The sequence below is a fragment of the Glycine max genome, chromosome 13 (assembly GCF_000004515.6).
Source record: "Glycine max cultivar Williams 82 chromosome 13, Glycine_max_v4.0, whole genome shotgun sequence".
Taxonomy (NCBI): Eukaryota; Viridiplantae; Streptophyta; class Magnoliopsida; order Fabales; family Fabaceae; genus Glycine; species Glycine max.
In genome coordinates this window covers 35,376,224-35,398,909 of record NC_038249.2, presented here as the reverse complement: position 1 = coordinate 35,398,909, position 22,686 = coordinate 35,376,224, and the positions used below count along the sequence as shown (strand labels likewise).

Sequence of the window (22,686 nt, the reverse complement as noted above, 5' to 3'; positions counted from 1 at the left end):
AACTAAAAAGTGCGTAAAGACTAATTTGTTTGTATATATGCAGAAAGGAAACGTAACCTTCAGTCCTTCACTATTTTGTTGTAGGCTTGGTTGGGATACCTGCAACCTCCGATTTGATCATTACAGAACAAAAAAGATACCAATCCAATCCATCCAAATGGCTCTCAGGATTCACGTTATTTCCCCTTTCTTCTCAATCTCCACCACCTCCCCCGTCGCTCTCTCCACCCACAAACTCACCATCCGACGAATCAACTGCACCGGCGGCGGAGAGGGCGGCATCAACGACGCATCCCTGGCATCGGAGTTGGCGGCGAGGGCCGCCAGAATGAATGCGCATTCGGTGATGGCGGAGGAGGCCATGCGCAAGAGCAGAAAGCTCCTCTTCGGAGAACTCTGCGAGTACATGGGCCTCGACGAAGACCAGGCCCAACACAAATGGACCTATATGGATGATGACGAGAAATTGGTTCTCGTGAAAGCGTTTCTTGCAGAGTGGGGTTCCCATTTTCACCCCTTGTCCGCGAGGTCCACAAAAGAGATGTTGGAGGAATATCTGCGACAAGGGAACTCACCTCCCAAGTTAACTAATTCTCCTTTCTTCTTTGAGGGACTCAACAGAATTATTGGTTTTCCCTAGAATATTATTACTCCAATTAGTCGCTGCTGTATTTTTCAAACTTCAATTTGCATCTTTGTATTTTTTTAGACATTCACAATGAATGTGTTCATTATCGTTACTCTTTAAGAACAATACACAAAATTAACTGTTAAGTTTATCTTGGAGAAGAAATTTTTGAGACATTCACAATGAATTAGTGTTCATTATAGTTCTCTATGTAACAAATTCTAATTATCTAAAGATTAATAAGCAAAATATCAACCGCAATCATATATATAGTACATATACAAAGCTGTATGCGATCATATCATAGAAGTTTGTAGTTGTAACAGTGAGATCATGGAAGCTCCTGTATAATTCTCCTGACGGAGAAAAGCAAGAACGGTAGAATAGACAGGTTCTTTCAATTTTTATTTACTCGTTGGTCTTATCAAAATGTAAAAGATTTTTAGAATATTTATATACAACCAGAAAGCTGTAAATGCTGTATTTGCACAAATGAAATGTATGGAAGAGATAAAATACATAAACATCATCAGAAATACAGCTGTTTGCAGTTTGCAACAGTAGCTTCGGCTGGACAGTATGGACACTTGAATGTTCGGGTGCTGTTTTTTGATAGCTTCATAATTGATTGTTTGCAAAGGACATGTAAGCATGGCAGCAGCATTGGAGGATTTTCTTCACTTCCTTGATCCCTACTCACAGGGCAAACAAAAATCGAATGGAACTGAAACTCCTTACCCAATTCAACCGGCACCGGCAACTGCTTCATTTCCTGCCACTCCTGCTTCTTTGCTGCCATTACATTTGCAAGCTTTAACAGTGTAGGCAACCCCTCAACTCCTGCTGCAACTGCTACACTCAGTGGGTTCTCATAGGACTGACCCAGGAGAGTGCAGAACTGCCGTGTGAGCTCTTCAGTTGTCATCTCCCAATGAATTGGGGACAACAGCTCAGAATAAGGGGAGCTCTCTAGCCTTCCTGCATACAAGAGGCAACCCATAAGCTTTGGGAACTCACCCTTGTTGAGAGAAGCAAAAGGAGCAAGGTATGTTCGGGCATATTTTAAGGCATCAGCTCGTGTTCCATTTTGCAGGACCTCTACAAACTGCAACGTGTGAATCTTAAGCTCAAGATTTGAACCAATCTGAACAAGTTTCTCTCGATTAGCAGAGACCCATGTGAGAGCAGGCTGAAGGTTTCTCTCCCTCATAGCTCCAATAATCTGATGCATTTCCAAAAATTGAGATCTAAGTGCAGCTGCATCAGGCTCTCCAGCCTCATTTATGATGCTATCTCCAAGATCAAACAAACCTTGATGGTAAAAGTGGTTTGCAATTATCTGATTGACAATATGAGTATCAAAGTCCACATTTCTGTATGCCTTTGATATGTCAGGGTTTAACAATTTTTCAAGGAGTTTTTGATACTTGGTAAGACTTATGTTCAATTCCTTATTTGATCCTTCCAACTGTTGAAGTGGTCCAATAGCATTAAGCTTAAACTTAAGTTCTGTGAGAACAGATTTCTGGTCAACAGGAGCTGAGGGGTCATGTGATGACTGAATTGTTGCCAATGCTTGCTCAATTTCACACCCCACCTGGTCAACAACTTCTTGAGACTTGGAAGAGGATAATTTTTGCTTCTTGGCTACACGATCAAATGCATCTTTGATGCTACTCAGCTCCATCTTTATACTCAGATCACAAACTCCTACAGAAAATGTTATAAAAAACGGTTAGTCCTGTTCAGAAAGACACAACAAACTGTTTTTCTAGCCTAAAAGCTAAGAATGTAGCATTACACAAGAGGCACTACACCAGCACAGAGCTATACACTATAGCAACCATTATAGTCCCCAATTAACAATTGTTAGTAGTTACAACTTACAAGGCTTTATTAAGACCTACAGCCACAATCAATCCAATAAGTTGAAACTATTTTTGCTTATTAGCTGGTTTCTCCACCAGAAACTTACCTTAGCTCAATTGATATTTGAGGGGAACAATAATTTCAAGCTGATTATAAAACATCAATACAAAGAAAATACATGGAAGGAACCTATAAAAGATGCTGAAGGCCCTATTTATTATTCAAAAATCACACAAAGCTGAACGCCATTGTATTGATTTTGCACTCAGCCAAGTCTTGTAATAAGAATATCAGAGAATCTCAAACTGGATATATCTTTCTCTTTAAGTTGTGTTAAAAGGCCACTTAAACTACGGTTCTAAGCTGAAATCTACTGAGATGACTGTCCATCTTTATTTATAATCCTGAATGAGGAGGCTCTAAGCTAAATGTTGCACAATCATTATCAGAAATACATATGGATGACCTCAACCATCTTTTGATAGCTGTTTATTTTGCTATATCATCCTCAAATAACTTAGAAAATAGAGATTTCAGTGATACTGAATAATAAATCCACGGGTGAGCTATATACATTAGAAACCACAGTAGAATAGGAAATGAATTAGAAGTTAAATCCCACTATTTGTGGGATGCCCCAACTGACTAAGGGATACAATTAATTAATTAAAGTTCTACAATTTCTTGAGTGTTCTTCTTCTTCACTTTTCTCACCCTTTTACCAGTTGGTTTTATCAAGACCAACTACTAAACTGAAAGATCATCAACAAAATATATGAACAAGAGCCTTTTCCTGGACAATATTTTATCTCTTTTCTTATTTATGGAAATTACCTCATGTCCCTAATTTGCAAATTAATCGGTGGTTTCTCTGACATGCTATATGAATTTTCAGTTATACAAAAATTAAAACCCAAAACCCAAATTATACCATGATATGTATTCCTACATCATAAATGATAAAAAAAATGTAAAAAAAGAATAATTGAATCCTTATTCAAGTTAATCAAAGAAATCAGAAACCTCAAACAAATAATCTGAAATGTTCAATTAATTAACAATGGCAATAGTCCTTCCTTTTGGATTAATTATTAAGTGGTAGCAAATATCTATAGGTGTCTATTTGGTGTTTTGGAGTTAAACATGGAATTGAAGCTTGAAATTGGAACTCTGCCTGTTAACTCTAATTCTAATTTTTATGTTTGGTGGTCCTTTTGGAATTCAAATCATAAATTCGAAGATCAGTCCAGGGAATTACAAAAAAATAGTACTAGTCATTTCCAATTCCTAAACAACACCCTAAAATTCTTGATTCCTCATCCCCACACTGTGCAACCTCTCTCCCTCTTTCTATTGCCACCACCACTGCAGCTACCACTACCATCCTTACTACAACCACCCTGTCAGCACTCCCACTGCTACCAACCACTACTACCACTACCACCATTATCATAATTACTTTCAAACTTTAGATCTTATCATTTTTAATTCTAATTCTGTCTAATTCTTTGCAAAACCCATACACGAGATCTATAAAATTGGAGTTACAATAATAATTCTAAACTATAATTCCAATTCCATCATCCTAACACAATAATAGTAATAGTACTTAACACCAATTGATTTAATGTTAAACATCCAAAGAAAGCAAAACAACTAAGTTATTTTTCTGCAGGATGTTCCCTACAATGACTTCACAAATTACTAGACAAGCTAAATACAATCAAAATATATCTTTTAGATAGAACAAATCTTTCCAATTCAACATTACATGTACATTACAATGTTCGTGATGACTGACTGAAACTGAAATTTGCAAAGCCTCGTTGCACATCATTGTCAAATCTACAATTTACTAAGCAAGCTATATGGTAAATATACAGAGCATGATCAATCTTTCCTACAAGTCAGAAACAAAATGGTGAATGTAGATTGCAATGTTCAAAATAACTGAATTTGCAAAGCATCCGCTACAAAACACAATGTTCAAATCTAAAATTTACTACGCCAGCTTAATACAAAAATATTTATGAAGAATAAACTTTACCACGGATAGTATCAAAATTTGAATTGGTAAATGCAGGTTACAATGTTCAAAGTAACTGAAAGTTACAAAAAACAACACAATGAAAAGAAATAAGTGTATAAAACACTCGGTTGTCAAATAGAAAGCATAGCACAACTCTTCAAACGGAAGCAATCAAAATCAAGAGGTGTAAGCAGCAAAATAGTACATAACTGACTGTCTTTCTTTTCGATCAGAATCCCTAGTTGCCAACTAAAATTTAAAAGAAAATTACAAGAAAAAACATTTTATTCAACCCACTAATTATGAACTGCGAATTCAAAATTATTAACATCACAGGGAAGGAAGAGGAGAAGAAAACACAAATCAAGACTCGCATAAAGATAAACATAAAAGAAATTAAAATATATATCTCAGTTATTTGTCGTCGGTTTTGTCGAAGTAACTACGAATCGGTGAAATGAAATAACGGAAGAAAAGAAAATGGAGAAGTTAAATGAGAGAGAGTGTGGTGTGTTCTGGAAAAGAAAATGAAGAAGAGATGTACAAGGATTTGTGTTACCAGAGAAACAGTGAGAGAAAGAAAGCGAAAGCGTGTGCGATGTGAGGGAGACGAGACGAAGAAAGGAACTAGGCGTGCGACTAAATCGGGGTGGCCACCAGACACACGTGCGAAAACTAAAATCCGATTCTGGACCTAATTTGCCCCCTTCTCTGTTGTGAATTTACTTTTCAGCCCTTTGGGGTTTGGAAATTGGATTGGATTGGATTACATGTTTGTCTTAATGTTCAGAGTTCAGGGTCTGAAACTGAAAGACTGTAGGGTACTAAGATGGCACGTGGCTAAATTGTGCCGATTAAAAACAAACACGTACGATAACTGGCCCCTCTCTTTAATTAGACTCACACTTAACAAAAAATTGTCTTTTTCATTTCATAATTCATATCTATAGGTGTATTATCCTCCAATGGTGTTTTAACATAAAAGAAATGTTTGAATCATACCTTCTAATACTTTTTTTATTAATTGAATTTTTTTTAAATTATAAAATTTAATGAAATTTATATTTTATTTAATGATTCACTCTTAATTTTATAATTTTTAATATATTTTAATTAATAAAAAGAATGTATATGAAGGAGAAAAAAAAAAGTGTTTCATTATCCTAAAGTTTGAACATGCTTGTTTTTGTTTGAGTTGTTTCTCATGTTTAGTTTTTTTTTTTGTTTTTAAATAACATTTTCATATAACAATTATATTTTACACAAAAATTGTACATATAGGAAAGGACTGAAAATCTTAACTTTTTTGAGTTAGAAAAAAAGTTTTACTTGGATGAAAAAATACTACATTATTGTTATTATTAGATCATTTAATATAATTAAATATAGTAAATAATTAAAGTTTCTCATAAAAATATCACTTTGTTATTTGATTTTGAAAAATACTTATGAACAATCACATAAATTTGGTACACAGTTTTTTAGGAAAATTCTAACTCCCTTGAAGGTTTGGTATAAGGAAAAAAATTATCTAAGAATCATATTTTTTAAAAATTACTAAATTTTTTTGGTTAATCATAAATATTTTCTGAAAACATAAAAAATAAAATCATATATTTATCAAAATCTTTAATTTTTATCTTATTAAATAATGTTAAAAGAGTGATGTAATATTTTTAAACTGTAATTAAAATTATTTTTTAATTAAAAAATTTATATTTTCACCTCCTTGTTAAATTTCAATTAATTTTTAATTTTTTTTATTAGTTAAATATTTTGTTTGATTGCGTGGTAAATAATTATTTTTAGTAGTTTTTTATATTTTTAAACACTATTTGAAGTAATATTTTTTAAAATATTATATTTTAATTTTTAATCTTATATATTTATTTTTTTAACATTTATTATAATTTATTTTTACTTTTTATTTAAAGTAATATTTATTTTTTATTTTTATCCTTTTTTACATATGATAAGATTTTTTCATTTTTACCTTTTTATTTTATATATATATATATATATATATATATATATATATATATATATATGATATTAACAGTGATATTAAATAAGTTAATGCAGTAGTTTTTATTTTTTTGGATGTTTTATAAATAAAAAGTTACCAGTGTTTAAAATTAATTTAATATTAAAATTATAAATACTATAAAATATATATTTTATCAAGAAAATAAAATTAAAATTTGTATAATAACATTATATAAATATGTGAATCACTAAGGACCGCTTAATGGTGGAGGATTTAGGATAATATGCATAAAATTTTATCTTTAGACCTTAGTACGATCATTATATAAAAAAAAGTATTACACAAAAAATTAGATTACACGTTTTTGTATTCTCCTGTATAATAAATATTTACTCATTCTAATTCTTTAACATATGTTAAATGAAACACTTGTTAGCAAAATTTTATTTTATTTTATACCAAACACACATAATATTTTTTTGATCATCCAAAACACACATATTAATATACCTTTGAAATATACACCCTCGTACGTAATTTTAGGAGGCGCGTTTTTATCGACTGGATTTAAGTGAGTAAAAAAAAAAAAACCCAATTGGGATAATGAAAGCAGCAATATACGTAAAAAAAGATGAATAAATTAAAGAGTGATAATGTAAAAGGTGAGGGTGACCAGTGAACACAATACAGGGCAGCATCGCCATGGGATTGAGTATTCTGAGAAGCACTTCCATTTCCACTCCTATCTCTTCCTCCAAATCCAAACCCATTTTCTCAACTCTTGTTCGTTCATCTTTCGCCTCCATTTCCCCCACAAAGTGTGTTACTCCCACCACTCTTTTCGTTTCTGCCACCCCCTTCTTCACCGCCTCACCCAAGCGCGGCTTTCGTGGTGGGATTGTGGCCATGGCCGCCGCTGGCTCGCTCCGCAAATCAGAGGAAGAGTGGCGCGCAGTTCTCTCCCCTGAACAGTTTCGTATTCTCAGGCAAAAGGGCACCGAGTAACATTCTTACTTCTCTTTGCTTTGTTATTAATTAAGCTTCCAAAATCTAGCCAAAGCTTTAATTAATCGGGGCTGGTTGTGGGTAATTGGGGATGTCAAGTTTCTGTGATTCTTGATTTCCTTTGCCGGAATTTCTCTCTATGCAATTTCAAAGAATTGAGTTAAGTCATGGAAATAGTTTTTTCTTTTCTTTTGCGATTGTAACTTGTGAGCACTTACAGGAGAAGAAAATAAAAAAGCTAGAATGAATTGAGCTTTTTGCATAAAGTTTTAATTAACTTATGTATCTAATTTTTATAGAAGCTCTTTTCGTTTAAGTTCTCCTAAAGCTAAGGTGCATAAGTTGATTGTAGTTATGGAGAAGCTCATTTTAGTTTCTTATTTTCTAAGTGTTTTACTCAGAAGTTTATGCAAACAGGACCTTAGTCATTTCAAGGGAAGGTTTCATTTCACAAATTCATTTACTGATGTACCATGTAAACTATTTTGCCGAGTAATGACGTGTATTAAAGGCTACAACAAATAAAACCTTCATAAAGTGTGGTTAGGGTTTTACATCATGGTCATGTTGTCATGATCTTTGGGAAAAATTGCAGAAAAATGTGGCTTGCGATTGTGCACCATTTTTTAGAAACCATGATTGTGGTCATTACTCATTAGCTTTTATGATCACAATAGTTAAAAGCTATGTGTAAAATGTGTTGTCCTAGCTAATTGGAGTATTTCTCGAAAGAGAGAATGATGAGTGGAAAGTGATTAATTTTCCATTAAACTGATTTCATGATACAGTTGTTGTCTTTTTATACCCAGAAAATAGGACAAAACTCAAGTTAACAAACTTAACTAGGAGTAACTGACTTTTAACTACCATTAACCACCCTTAACTGAGATAGTAATACAGCCAGGTCAAAGGCTACTATGTAATTTCCTCTCAAGTGTGCTGTGGTCGTTAGTTTGTGGGCTTGCGGTGGAGAAAAGCTGTGTGTTGTCTATATGCTTATGGTCCTGTATTGTGAATCAACCTCACAAGATTTGCTGTGGCTAATTCCTCATATGTGATTCTTGTTACTTTGAATGATTAGAGATGTTCAGAGAAAAACTGATGCGAGAGAATGATGTGTGGAGTTAACAAGTAGGAGTAATTTTGAGTCTGGTCTGAACTTTTGGTGGTTCTGGATTTTCTTATTAACAAAATCTATGGCAAGAGTTAGTTTGAAGATGGTAAATAGTTTTATTCGTGATAAGAATTTGTGTTTCTATTGTATGAAAATGGTTTGGTATTATGCAGGTTCCCTGGAACAGGAGAGTATGACAAGTTCTTTGATGAGGGAGTTTACAACTGTGCTGGTTGTGGGACACCTCTCTACAGGTCCTTAACAAAATTCAATTCTGGTTGTGGCTGGCCAGCCTTCTATGAGGGGATTCCTGGAGCCATAAATCGCAATGTAAGTTCACTTTTTCGTAGTTTTATCTTAATAGTCCTTTTAACAAGGTGTCTTGTTTTTTTTTTTTTTTTCCTTTGCTGTGAGAACCCTTGTTAAGGAATTAAACTTAGATACAGTATCTTAGGTATTTTTTATACCGTTCTCCAATCAAAATTTTGAGTTTTATTTTGGTCACATATGCTAGCTTTTAATGCAATTCTGTATTACACGGATTATCGAGGTGAAACATCAATTTTGATGGGAGAATAGTACCATTTAGTACCTAAGGAACTTATTTATTTATTTATTTATATAGATTAGTACCTAAGGAACTGCATCTATGTTTTTGTGTGTTCAATATGTTGGAAAAGCCGTACTTTTCATTTAATACTTTAATTTTATTTTAAATCCTTGACAAGTATCTGAAGACACTGGTTGTGTTTTTGTCATATCTTAAGTTGCATCAAATAGTGTATACAAATTTGATAAGATTGTCATGTACCAACAGCCGGACCCTGATGGGATGAGGACAGAAATAACGTGTGCTGCTTGTGGGGGACATCTAGGTCACGTCTTTAAAGGAGAAGGATTTCCAACGCCCACTAACGAACGCCATTGTGTCAATAGCATTTCACTGAAATTTGCGCCAGCCAATTCTTAATAAAAATTGAGTCTGCTGTTCGGACGTGACTGCTTAAGTACCCAACATTAGTAAAAAAAAATTATGCAATGTACTTATATTATGAATGAAGTTCATATAATGATGGCTAAATACCAATTTTAATTAAAGAGTTATGTTGATGATTTATGTTCCCTTCTTCACTTGGTGCTAGAGTCTACTATGTTCATTTGTGCTTGTTTTTCGTACTTGGATGTTTATATATATGGTGTAGATTGAAGGTGATAATGATATTGTGAATACGCTCATGAAAATGGAAGTGCCATGAGTCCATGACTACCTGTTTCTCTTTTGTTCTTACAAATGTATGGTCCATAATACCAAAGGACAATGATATTTGCACATCCATTTTTTTAAAACACGTAACTTACACCTATTATTTCTGTGTATATGTCTCTTCCTATTGGCTTGTAGATTTATAAAACCTATAATATGTATATTTTTTTTCCTCTCTCACTAGGTGTAACTTAGTATTCTGGGTGTCCAAATATTGTTTTCCAATATAAAATGATAATTTTTCTCCTTGCAATGTACAGAAACATCTCAATTAAAAAGAGAGTTTCTAATCCGTTTGTATTCATTTCAATTCTTCCTATATCACCAAACGACATTTTTTTATAGAATATTAACTAATATTTTAGTTTGTTATTTTATATAGTTAAACTTTATGATAAATGCATATTTTTAAATATATATTATATTATATTTAAAATTGATAATAAATAAATGTTTTTAAATATATGCATTATTTTTTAAATTTATAAAGAATAATTTAAATTGACAAAAGATTATTTTTAATTGTTAATAATTTATTTTAAGAAAATTATTGAAATATAATTTAAAAATAAATAGATTGAAAGTAATAGATGATTAAAAAGATTAAATAAATAAGGATAAAAAGAGAATAGTTTGAAGTGACTAAGAATTTTTATTTTAGCCAATTATTAAAGTAGTCTCTTTTAAAAAGAGGAAATATTTAGACTATGATTGAATACATATTTCAGTTTGAAAAGTTTTTTAGTAATTTTTAGTATTTTTTGACATATTAATTAAAGGAGTATTTTTTAAAATATTAACTTTTAATTTTTTATATTTTATTTTACTTTTATCATCAATATATTTATATATTTTCATTGTTACCTTCTTTTATAAATAAATCATGATATTATTATTTTTCTATTAATTTATATTTTTTAATTACTTCAACAACTATTTTTACTGAATATTTATAATTTAATAAATTAATTTTTTAACTTTCCGTTATCAATTTCAATTTTGACTTAATTTTTTAGCTAGTATTTTCAAAGATAACCTTGATTAATTGAAATAGCATGTAGAGTATATATATATATTCCACTTAAAAAAGGTATGTAGTGTAGATTTCATACCCATTATCCAACAATTCATATGACAAATTAAATTTACTACATTAATTGCTATTTTTTTTTCCGGCTTCTCACTCTTTAAACATAAATTATTCATTTTCATTTAAAAACAGTTGCTAAATTAAACACAAGAGAAAAACAAAATCAAAAAGTAAAAGAAGGTAGTGGATGTGACAGGGAATCCGAATTACAACAAAGTGGCATAAAATAATCCATATAGTAGCATAATTGTTTCCGAAGAAAGTCAAAAGAAGAAAAGGTTTATACTTTAGACGAGGCAAAGATCCCGGATTCTTTTGAGCTTAGTGCTTAGCGCTTTGTCCACCGGAAAATGCAAATTCCAATTTAACGGAAAAACTAAAAGAAAGAAAGAATGAGAATCAATTTACTGTTTGGTAAAAAGTAAGAGAGAAAAAACTGACATAGCTTAAGAAGAAGGAAAGAGAAAGACCTCTGAAATTCGGTGAAGTTAACTACTATTCAACGGTATTCAATTTTAGTACAAGTTTTCAAAGTACTATAATATTGGTATGGCACAAGATGACCACTCACAAGTAAAACCAAAGCCTTCCCCTCAGCTTGTGGAACCACGAATCTCCACCATGATTCCCACAGCTTCATGGTTTACACCCAAAAGGTAAATGATGAATGCAATGCACCTTTTTTGTTTCCTTTCACCCTCCAAGATCCGTGCTGGGTAAGTAAAGGAGAGAAAGATTCAGTCTTTTTGAATTTTGGTTATTTGGGTGTGGGAAGAAACTTTTAAGCAATTCTGGGTCTTTTTGAATTTTCTTTTTCTGAGAAAATCTATGTTCTTATGAAGTGTTTTGTGTTCTTTGGCTATGGTTTCTAATCTTTATATCTTTTACCTTGTTTTGTAGGCTACTTGCTATATTTTGTGTGATTAACTTGTTAAACTATGTGGATCGAGGAGCCATTGCAAGCAATGGTGTTAATGGAAGTAAGGGAACGTGCACTGAGGGTGGTACCTGCACTTCTGGCTCTGGAATACAGTAAGATATATATTCTAAGGATCATTTCCCTCACCTCTTGGTGTTTAATTTTCCATACACTGATTTTAATTGTTGGGTGTATTCCAATTTTTAGGAGGGGATTTGGTTGTGTTTTCCATTTTAAAGCTAAAGACTCTCAAAGAGTATAATAGAAATTATAGTTGAAAAGGGGATGGACTGATGGAGAAGCGAAACCAAAAAAGGGGTTGTGAAGGAGGAGGTTGGGAAGATGGAAAAAACATTCCTTTTGTCTATCTTATTAATTCAATGACATGGCAGGAGAAGCATCACCCAGCAAGATGTAGAATTAAATTTATAATCTGCTAGATAACTGTTACTGTTGCCTGTACGAGTTGCGCCATGTGTTGTATGTCATGACATTAATACTGTAGTATGCTGAAGAAAATTTTCAGCTATGTAGCAGTTTTTGACAATATATTTTTCTCCTTTTCTTCAGGGGGGATTTTAACTTGAACAATTTTGAAGATGGAGTTTTATCATCTGCTTTTATGGTTGGACTTCTTGTGGCTTCTCCAATATTTGCCTCTCTAGCAAAGAGGTAAAAACTGTTTGTGTTGCAATTAGTTGAAACCTATTCTTACTGCTGTACTTTATTTATCTCAAATATTACCCATTAATGCTTCAAAAGATGAATTGTAAATGAAAAATTCTGAAATCCAAAAGGCTTTTAAACCACCATAGATCCATTGTATTGAATTCTAGATAGTCCTTAATGTGCAATTTAGTGTGTAGTTAAGACAATCTTCTTGGCTATGACTTTCAAATTTTAAAATCAATGGGATCATGTATCTAAATACTTTTTGCAGCATAAATTATCATGTCTGTTAAACTGAAGTTCTTATGTTTGAGCTATAATGCCTTGTTCATGTACCACATGGTTATTGTGATATGTAATTACTATCATTAGTTTGCGTATTAATCCTTACACAACTCTTATATTTTGCAGTGTAAACCCATTTAGACTTATAGGTGTTGGGTTGTCAGTTTGGACTCTTGCAACCCTATGTTGTGGATTTTCTTTTAATTTCTGGTCCATTTCAATCTGTCGCATGTAAGTGGTCTAATTCTTTATTTTCAAGTTATGCAATTTTGGTTGTGCAGTTAAACAGAAGCACACAATATAATAATTTTCTTATTCTTCATATCCTTTCGATATTCTCTATAGGCTAGTTGGTGTTGGCGAGGCTTCATTTATAAGTCTTGCAGCACCTTTTATTGATGACAATGCCCCAGTTACTCAGGTTTGTTCCTTTCCCTTGGATGATATCCTCGGCATCCTTCTTGGTAGTTGGAATATCATCTGCCATTATGATTGATTGATTTTTTACCCTGGCGGAACCTCTGTCTCACGCGGGAGTATGTATCAGAAAACAGCATGGCTTGCAATATTTTACATGTGCATACCATCGGGCTATGCACTTGGCTACGTCTACGGTGGTTTGGTAAGTCTTCATCTGTTTTTCCTGCCATTTTTAAATACTAAATGTATCACCAGTAGTTAGTGCCTTAGTGGACATATATAAGTTTAATGTTGGAGCACATGATATTCTTTCCTTATTTCATTATTCCAGTTTTTATCTGTACAGATTTATTTCCGTGTTATAGCCTATAAATATTAGGATTAGCCTCCCTATATGTTTGTTTTGTCACCTTGTACTCACTACCAGAAAATTATATTTCGTTCTTAATCTCCTCTTGAAAGTGTTAATTTAAATATAGGATAGCCATGCTGTTATCTTTCTAAATTTTAAAATTTTGAGTTTAAAACTGTAAATGATAAAGCATTTCGAAAAGAGATTTTCTTAAAATTAGGAAGTGGATTTATAATTAAGTTGAAACGACAATTTTCCCCTTCCCTTTCAATTATTATAATGAAACAAAATATTGGTCTTCCAAGAAAAGAAAACTTAGGATGACAAGTGACATGTTGCCCCTTAGATACTCACACTACAGAGACAATTAGTGTGTATTTTGCTTCTTTTTTTCTTTTTCTTTTAAAGAAATAAAATAAATTTCTCTCTCTGATTTAATCCTTTCTGTATTTATTAACAGGTTGGAAGTCATTTGGGTTGGCGTTATGCATTCTGGGTAGAGTCTTTGTTTATGGTTCCGTTTGCTATTTCAGGACTTTTTATGAAGCCTCTGCAATTGAGAGGTGTGCATTTGTCTTGCATGGATTTCTTGTGAACTCTTTGTTATCCCCTATTACTGTTTTTCATCTCTAACTACATGTGGGTCCAGGCTTTGTTCCTGCTGATTCAAAAAAGACACTGACACCTGAAACAGTTGCATCAGGAGTTCAAGGTATCTAAGAATTATGCATTACCTAAACACAACATCTTTTTCAGAGTACAATTAGGGATTGGTTTGCTCCTTTGAGCATTTTATTAGTACTGTCCCTTTTTCTTATTACTTTTATGCTTATACTGTTTGTTTAGGAGGAATCTTTATCACCCCCAAAGGAATTAATACTCTTTTTAGGAGTGTAGAGTTGGTAGTCTAGTACTCAGTTCTCATCTAGTATATTGCAATGCACTGAAAATTTAGGTTTCCGTTTTGTTGTTGGTTAATGGTTTCTAATTCAAAATGTCTCTTTATTTTAGCCTTAACAAAATTCACTTGTTTGGTTCAAAGTTATGGAGGCTTCAAATGGAAAAGATGAGCCACTGTCCTTAAAGGCAGAGCTTAGAGATAAAAGCTCAAATGATCATTCCAAGTAAGAACACTTACTCTGACATCCATCATTTAGTGGCTGATATATTAAAATTTCTATCTGGCTGATTCTTATTTTAGGTCAAAATCTGTAACCCAAATATTTGAGAAGTTCTCGAGATTTTTGAATGATATGAAAGAACTTTTGCTTGATAAGGTTTATGTTGTCAATGTTCTAGGTACTTCTTTCTCCCACTAACTACAGTATGCTTTGACAGATTTTGTATTATTTACCTATTTTGTTAGTAAATTCATGTCAGAGGCTGCTATATGGATAGCTTACATCCCTTTGAACTTTCATTTCTTAATATCCTATATGCATTTTATTTTTAGCAGCCATATTAATTTACTTTGTTTATTTAATTCCATTAATTGAATGTCTATTTGCAGGTTACATAGCATACAACTTTGTCATAGGTGCTTACTCATACTGGGGGCCCAAAGCTGGCTATAATATATATCACATGGTGAGAGTTTGCTTCATCCAATGACCCCTTATGCATATAATTGCACTATTGTAGTTGTTCCTTCTTTCTTATATATCTTGTTTCTTGCATGGAATTTAAACATGCCTAGTCAGTAAATACACTTTCCATGTAAGATATAATATGCTATTGTAATATTAAAGTTGGATTACTTTGTTAGACTGATGCAGATTTGATATTTGGAGGAATTACAATTGTATGTGGAATAGTGGGCACTTTAGCTGGAGGCTTCGTTCTGGATTATATGAGTAACACCTTATCAAATGCATTTAAGGTTGGTATTTGAATTCAGATAAACTTCTTTATTATGTTTTTACCCGCACTTTTCAATTTAAATTGCTTCACCTGAGATACTGACCAGCCTCTTATGAGAGGCATGTGTAATGACAATAAGTTTTGACCACATCGTGGTTGCAGTTTTGAAATTCTTAAATTGTATGTGACAGGTTCGAAAAAATGTTTTATAATACTGGTATTCTTGATTGGCCTTGTAATATTGAATATATTAACTTAAAGTGTACCCATGAATGATTGAACTGCACCATATACAATATGACTTTTATCGATCCAATCGTTGAATCAGTACAATAACATAATCAAATGGTTCACATTTTTATATATTTTAAAAGTATATAATACGTTAGTTCTGATGAACATGAACGAAATATCAAATAATTTTGGATTAATATAAAACTTTGTAAACATGGTTTATATCAAAGGAACTTTTAAACTAATAGTAATTAAAAAGTATGGAATAGTGTAAGAGTGATTCAGTGAATGTAATTTACATCGATATAATTTGATTCCTCCATGTTCTTTCCTACTTAACACGCTAAATTCTTCTGCAGCTTCTCTCAATTACTACATTTATTGGTGCTGCATTTTGTTTTGGTGCCTTCTTATTCAGAAGCATGTATGGCTTCCTTGCTCTTTTCTCTATTGGTGAACTTCTTGTTTTTGCCACTCAGGTACATTCCTTCTATTCAAGTAATATCTCTTTATGTTTAATTTCTATATTGAAGTACTACCCTTTTTACATGCTTATCATCTATGGATATTTTAGCAACTGAGTTTTCATTTGTTAGCTAAGCTTTTGATAGTGATGTTGCCAAGTTAAATTCTTTATTAATAATTATGTTTTTAAGTAAAATCACTTCTACGTTTTGGAAATTAGATGAAACTTGCTCTCTAAGAACTTAGAGTAATCCTATGGTTGGTTTGTCTTTTGAATTTTAGCTTGTTTCAGGGGACAATGTTTTTTGTCCCTTTTTTCGTATCTATTAGCATGCAGAGTATATCCCTGCTTCTTTATATCTATTCGTCTTAATAACTTTATCCTGAAACCCGAAAGATAATCATTTAATGGTAGTATGGTACTAGTAACTAGTAACTACTGAGTTTGAGTTTGTACAGCATGTGTGAATTAGAAAATTCCTGACTTCTGCATTTTCTACTTGAGCTGAGATGGAATGTGATCATTAGAACTAATCTAAATTGTTGTTCCTTGGAAAGAATTTCTGTAACCTGATCAGAAGTTGGAAGTTTTGCACTCAAAGTTTTGCTTGGAATTTTCTTTTCAGGGTCCTGTGAATTATGTATGTCTACGTTGTGTTAAACCAAGTTTGAGGCCTCTATCTATGGCTATGTCTACTGTTGTTATTCATATCTTTGGCGATGTACCTTCCTCGCCTCTTGTTGGAGTTCTCCAGGTCAGCCTTTATACTTTTATTTGTTGAGCTCATTAACATGGGGAATCAGTATCATGGCAATTCTTTTGCCAACAGTTACTTGTAGTGGCATGGCTGAACACTTCATGTTCCTTTTTACTTTTAAGTTGTTAGTTTGAGTAACCAAGGTGGAAATTGTGACTTTTCCACACATGATGCCTGAGTTCGTGAGAAAAAAAAAATGTCAAATAATTCAAAACCTATTTATTATGTGGAGGCAGAGAAAAATTACCGTCACAGAATGTATTATGTGATATACAAGATTCTAATGGTTCATACATAATGATAATGCAGGATAACATTAACAACTGGAGAACGACAGCATTGATTCTAACATCAATATTGTTTCTAGCAGCTGGAATATGGTTTATTGGTAAGTCATCATGGAAATTTCTTGTTGATTTACTACGAAGAAGAATCCTTGTTTGCAATTTTTTTTACATATACTTATTGTCAGAGCAAGAAAATTTAATATTGAGAAGTGGCACTACTGGACATGAATAAAATAAATCACCCTTGAAATCATGTCCAACCCAACTTACTTACATTAAAACAAAAGCAAATTGCAACCTTTAAATTATACCTGTGATGTTTGTTACTTGGCTACATGAAAATTAGCTTGTCTACTGTCTAGTTATCTTCAAGATGTAGCATTGAAATCTCTATAATCATAATCCAATCATAAATGTCTAATTCTCAGAAACGTTTGAAAAGTTTTTTGAACATGTGTTGGATTCTTGTATATTATGTCAGGAATATTTTTGCATACTGTGGATAGATTTGATGAAGACAGTGAACATCAAGTATCAAACGTTGAAAGGTCAAACACCATGCCGTTGCTTCAAGAGAAGACTGGAGAAACATCAGCATTTCCTGCTCAATCCCAATAATGAGTTTCTTTTATGCCTGTTCAGACACAGTATTTCACACAATGATAACCACTATGAAGTAAATATTTTTTTTTTTGTACATCCAATGAGTACATGTATTTGCTTTTGGTTAATGGAAATTATTTGGCAAGAGTATATTTCAGTTTTATGCTTCATCATCTTGTGCTTAACATATATGTAACTTTAGTTTTGGAATAAAATTGCTACTGGCTATCCTTCAAACCTTTTGCTAAACCCTCTTCATTTATACATGGTCTCTGGTTATTTGAGAATAAACTCTGAACATTTTGACTGTATAGATCGTTAGTTATACTCAGTAGTTCCCTGGTGTTGAAAATTTTCATTGTGAACTACTGAAAAAGGTTCCTCGAGGAAGAAAAATGAATGCGACTTATGTAACAATCATAAGAAATTACCATGCTCACAATTTTTTTTTACCAGTTACTTGTATCAGATACATCCATCCACTATTTATATCACGGGAAGTTTATCATTCAATTCTCTGTTTCTGCTTTATCCCCCAACACCAATAATGCCAATAGTTTTAACTTATTGCCGTTTGAATCCTGCAAGTGTATAGTTTTATTCTTTACTGTTAATTAGTCTATTCCCATTCCTAAAATCATCTGGAGTTACTTCATTAGAAATAAACCTGAAAAAAGACAAAATAAAATGTAGAATACATAAGCAAGATGGATTTATTGAACTAATGGCTGGCCAAATGGACATTGATGTCAAAGTTATAACTGGGAAGCTCAATAGAAAAATTTGCTACTTCATAAATAGAATTGTAGAAAATGCAAGCAATGGCATGAACAATAGACATTCCCCCAATACATCTCTACACAAGTGACAACTCTCCTGCAGGAATTGATCTCTTGATAAGTTTATTCCAGGACTCATTGGTCTCTGTGATGACCTTAAGCGCATAATCCTGTTCACCAAATACAAGTTTTAAGAGTTTAGAGTTGAGAATCAACTGAAAAAAATTGAGGGCACGACCAGAACACATTAACACCAAACACCAATAATGATAACACTGCAGAAGATTAACGAATTGCTTTTATCTTTTACATTATTAATTTATGGAAATTTTCAGCCAAGTTCAAGAATCTAACTCAGTGATCATACACAAAGAAGAATATGTTATATCACTTATAATCCTAAAAAAGTCTCCTATTCCCCTGACACCTACAGTAATCAAGGCAACCAACTTATTCAAGAAAAAATGCAGCCTGAAAGACACTATACTCAGTAACCTTAACAATCAACCAACAATTTAAAAGATGTAAACTGCTAAACTCTGTCATGAAGTACACAAACTGAGTAAAGAATTCCGAATGATACTTGATTCAAGATATTCATGCAGTAAAAATACCTTATTTGCTGCCTTGTTGCCAAGTCCAAATTTATTAGCAGGTTTTCCATCAGGTATCTTGTAGTCTCTAAACCAGTCCCTAATTGCAGTTAGAGTTCCCTGGAGACAACCAAAGATTATATAACACACAAAAGTTGCTGATCATGACACCAATTGAGTATCTAGCACAATTAACATCTTAGTGAAAGCAGCTTCAACATAGATTGCTCATGAGAAAGAGAAACATGTGATAACTAGTAAGGTGATAGAACTTACTGGAAAATGCTTCTCAACATCATCAACATCATTTACAAATGGCGCCTTCGGATCATCTAATGAAATTGCAACTATTTTCCAATCAAGTTCTCCTTCATCAATCATGGCTAATGCACCCAAGGGTTTGACCTTGAGAACCTCACCTATTTTCCTCTGTCTTTCACCAATCTCAACCACATCAACTACAGATTAATAAGAATTTTAGACACGTTTGTTGCATTCTTGAGATAACATTATGGAAAAGATGCAAGTCTACAACCATTATTATTGGAATACCTGGATCATTATCTCCCAATGCTCCTTCAACTTCAGAGTTTGCAAAAGATGGATCTTCCCATGTTTGTGGAAGTAAGCCATAGTTCCAGTGTATATTATAGCTGGAGAACAAGCATAAGATATGTTTCAGAATAGGCTAAATATGGAACTAAATCAATCTAGCTACATCAACCAAACCAAAAGGGAAAAAGCCAGAGAACTGTTGAATGAGATGTGCAAAATGCTTCAATTGTTATAGGTAAAATAACATGAAGATGACATCAAGGAAGGAAGGGTAATCATCGAAGGCCAGCAATGGGTACTGAAGCTCCCTGCTCCCAGATAGATTTATGCTATAAATAGACAACAGCGAAGGAGACATACCACAGGACATTTATACCAACAATGTACCATCAATAAAATAATGTAATTAGAAGAAAAAATTATGTTAAAAGTGAACTGCCAAAGATAAATAATGTAATTGAGGAAAAAAAAAGGAACAGTATGAGCTTTGAATCTCACGGATAATATCGGAGCTTCCCCTTTTTTGTATCTTGTTTTATGGGAGTGAAAGACTCATCAGTGGCAACCTCCATCTTTGCACTGGATTCTTTAGGAATCTCGACAATGAAGTTAAAGATATCATCACCTAACCGCAAGGGAATATCATGCCAGGGAGAAACCTACATATTTTACAAATTACTTTCATTAGGTACAAGTATACAGGATCTTAATCGTTACAGGTAGCCCACATAGCAGGAATCTCATTCATTCAACATTACTTTTATTTTTCCTTGTTGAAAAGGCCAATATCTCATTGTAAACCGAGTATTATTACATAACTACCCAGTACTTAGCTTCCAACATATTGAGCAAATCTAAATCCAGAGTCCCCAGAAAACATTGTAACATGTTGAAAGTAACAGCTCACTCGACACCTGCCCTACATTTCTTTTATAAAAGCAGAAGAAATGTCAACAAAAAAGGGAAAACACACACAGAGAAACGAAACAGAATATCTCACAATCAGCTTGTGAAGTAGTATAACAAATATTCAGAATTAGTTAACTTCAGCCAGAACACTATCCATACCAACTTAGCAAGCTATTGATACATCAAAGAAAACACAACGATTACACCATAGTACATTACTCTATTTAACACTTCCATCAAACAAATAACAAGCAAATACAGAGGAACTGAAAATCATTACATTTCAATTCCACATTTCCATTAATCAAATACAGAGGCCACCACCATCCTCTTTCCACTGCAATGATGCGAATAGGAAAAAACTTTGAAGACCCAAAATCGCATTTTTTTTTTCTAGTTGAAAGCAAAACCCACACACACAAAAAAAGAGAAGCTAAAATTTCAATGCCCGTTTAATAACAAATTAGAAAAACAAAACTGACCCAATAAAAAAATACAAAAGGGTACCTTCTTGCCAGATTTGTCAACAAAGAAAACTCTATAATCAAAGGTTTCGGGTTGGCCTTCTTCCTTGACGACAACCAGGGGATTGTAGATGGCTCTGCAGGTGTAAGACCTCCTAGTACGACAAAATTTGAGGTTGTTGAGGGAAAGAGCAGTGCCACCCACAAAGGTTTTCTTTGCAAGCAGAGAGCATGTGGAGTTGCTGGCAATGGTTACTGCTCTGGTGGCCGCCATGGATGATACTCTCTTCCTTCCTTCACTGTGTGTAGAGAAAAAAGAAAAAGAAAAGAAGAAGACTCTGTTTGCTGATAGGCTTCTCGCACTGGCAGTGTCTGTCTGGATCTGGCTTATTCTTTTTTCAGTTGTTCCCGTCACTTAAAAATCACACAATTTTACATTGAATGATAAAATTAAATATTAATAAAATTAAATATTAATACAAACTAACTAAACACCATCGGGACAATTGAAAAAAAGAGAGGACAATTTGTGTCTGTGTTGGGTTTTTATTTATTATTTTTTTTCTGGTTCAACTTTTGTTATTGGATGTCCATTTACAAATTGTGCAATACGCCAATACCACGTTTGGGTTCAAGCGCGTGAGGGACACTGTTCTTCAAAAGGTATATGCTTATGTAAGTTGGAATCTGACCTACATTATTGGCTTCATCCATAGTCTATACTTTTTCGATCATGCATAATTATTAGCCATATCCACAAGCTCAAAAAAACAATTGATTTATTTATTATTTTAGTCAATGAATTTGGATATATATATATTTTTTAATCCTGAAATTTAAAAATATTTTTTTATTGAAAAATTATTTTTTTAATTCCTAACATAATAAATTAATATTTTATGACAATTTTTTAAGTAATTTGTGATAAATTTTTTAACAATTTGTGATAATTTTTAAATATAAATTTAAGTGATTAAAAAATAAAAATTAATTTAATATATAATTAAAAATCGTTATAAAATATCAATTTATTATGTTAATGATTAAAAAAATGTAATTTTCAAATTTAAGAATTAAAAAAATATTTTTAAATTTCAAAAACTAAAAAAAATACATATTTCAAATTCAAGGATTAAAATAATAATTAAGTCAAAAAAATTAATGAAACTATTAAAAAAAAAAGATGACAACATTATGTCATAAATTTTCTTTTTTTAAGTTAAATAAAATTGTTTCTATAAGGAAAAAATATATATATGAAAACCAGAAAATAATAATGTTATAAGGATTACTGGGATCCGTGTAAACAAGACATGATTTTAGATTTTAATAATACTGATGAGATTTTTTAGTTTTTAATAATACCAATTTGACGTGTTGAAAATAACCTTATTTTACATTTTGCCGTACCATATATTTTTTTAATAAAATTTGTCATCGATCGTATACATATATAAACTAAAAGAATTATAGAGACGTTAACTCATTTGCATATTAAAAAAAAAAATCAAACAGAAGAGTGTAAGAATTATGAAGCTTGTGTTATAA

The 22,686-nt window shown here is 32.5% G+C and overlaps 5 protein-coding genes across 7 annotated transcripts; 3 read left to right on the top strand and 2 right to left on the bottom strand.

Moving 5' to 3' along the window:
• The first annotated feature begins 52 nt into the window (after positions 1-52).
• On the top strand, positions 53-1,158 carry LOC102665973 (uncharacterized). The gene has a single exon (XM_006594599.3). The coding sequence runs from the start codon at positions 158-160 to the stop codon at positions 638-640; it is 483 nt and encodes a 160-aa protein (XP_006594662.1). The 5' UTR covers positions 53-157; the 3' UTR covers positions 641-1,158.
• LOC100799584 (protein RMD5 homolog) lies at positions 1,050-5,302 on the bottom strand. 3 transcript variants are annotated; one of them, XM_003543072.4, is made up of 2 exons: positions 5,086-5,302; positions 1,050-2,338 (listed from the first exon to the last, which is right to left on the bottom strand). In XM_003543072.4, the coding sequence occupies exon 2, from the start codon at positions 2,313-2,315 to the stop codon at positions 1,158-1,160; it is 1,158 nt and encodes a 385-aa protein (XP_003543120.1). In that variant the 5' UTR covers positions 2,316-2,338; positions 5,086-5,302; the 3' UTR covers positions 1,050-1,157. The 3 variants fall into 3 exon arrangements, with proteins under 3 accessions (XP_003543120.1, XP_006594660.1, XP_006594661.1); XM_006594597.4 differs by having other exon boundaries at positions 5,071-5,187; XM_006594598.3 differs by having other exon boundaries at positions 4,269-5,097.
• A 1,875-nt stretch (positions 5,303-7,177) lies between these two features.
• LOC100799071 (peptide methionine sulfoxide reductase B2, chloroplastic-like) lies at positions 7,178-9,747 on the top strand. The gene is given in 3 exon segments (NM_001255326.2): positions 7,178-7,514; positions 8,806-8,962; positions 9,450-9,747. Coding segments are annotated over 3 exon segments (609 nt in total). The 5' UTR covers positions 7,178-7,215; the 3' UTR covers positions 9,603-9,747.
• A 1,484-nt stretch (positions 9,748-11,231) lies between these two features.
• On the top strand, positions 11,232-18,075 carry LOC100812572 (probable sphingolipid transporter spinster homolog 2). Its single transcript, XM_003541728.5, has 16 exons — positions 11,232-11,642; positions 11,887-12,018; positions 12,476-12,577; positions 12,986-13,090; positions 13,205-13,280; positions 13,407-13,481; positions 14,092-14,194; positions 14,281-14,343; positions 14,674-14,755; positions 14,833-14,930; positions 15,142-15,218; positions 15,397-15,510; positions 16,085-16,204; positions 16,817-16,945; positions 17,258-17,336; positions 17,717-18,075. Exons 1-16 carry the CDS (start codon positions 11,536-11,538, stop codon positions 17,851-17,853), a joined length of 1,599 nt encoding a protein of 532 aa, XP_003541776.1. The 5' UTR covers positions 11,232-11,535; the 3' UTR covers positions 17,854-18,075.
• Positions 18,076-18,533: 458 nt separating this feature from the next.
• LOC100798544 (soluble inorganic pyrophosphatase 6, chloroplastic) lies at positions 18,534-21,729 on the bottom strand. The gene is made up of 6 exons (XM_003543069.5): positions 21,182-21,729; positions 20,264-20,424; positions 19,763-19,863; positions 19,487-19,668; positions 19,232-19,330; positions 18,534-18,787 (listed from the first exon to the last, which is right to left on the bottom strand). The coding sequence occupies exons 1-6, from the start codon at positions 21,410-21,412 to the stop codon at positions 18,695-18,697; spliced, it is 867 nt and encodes a 288-aa protein (XP_003543117.1). The 5' UTR covers positions 21,413-21,729; the 3' UTR covers positions 18,534-18,694.
• Between the last annotated feature and the right edge of the window lie 957 nt (positions 21,730-22,686).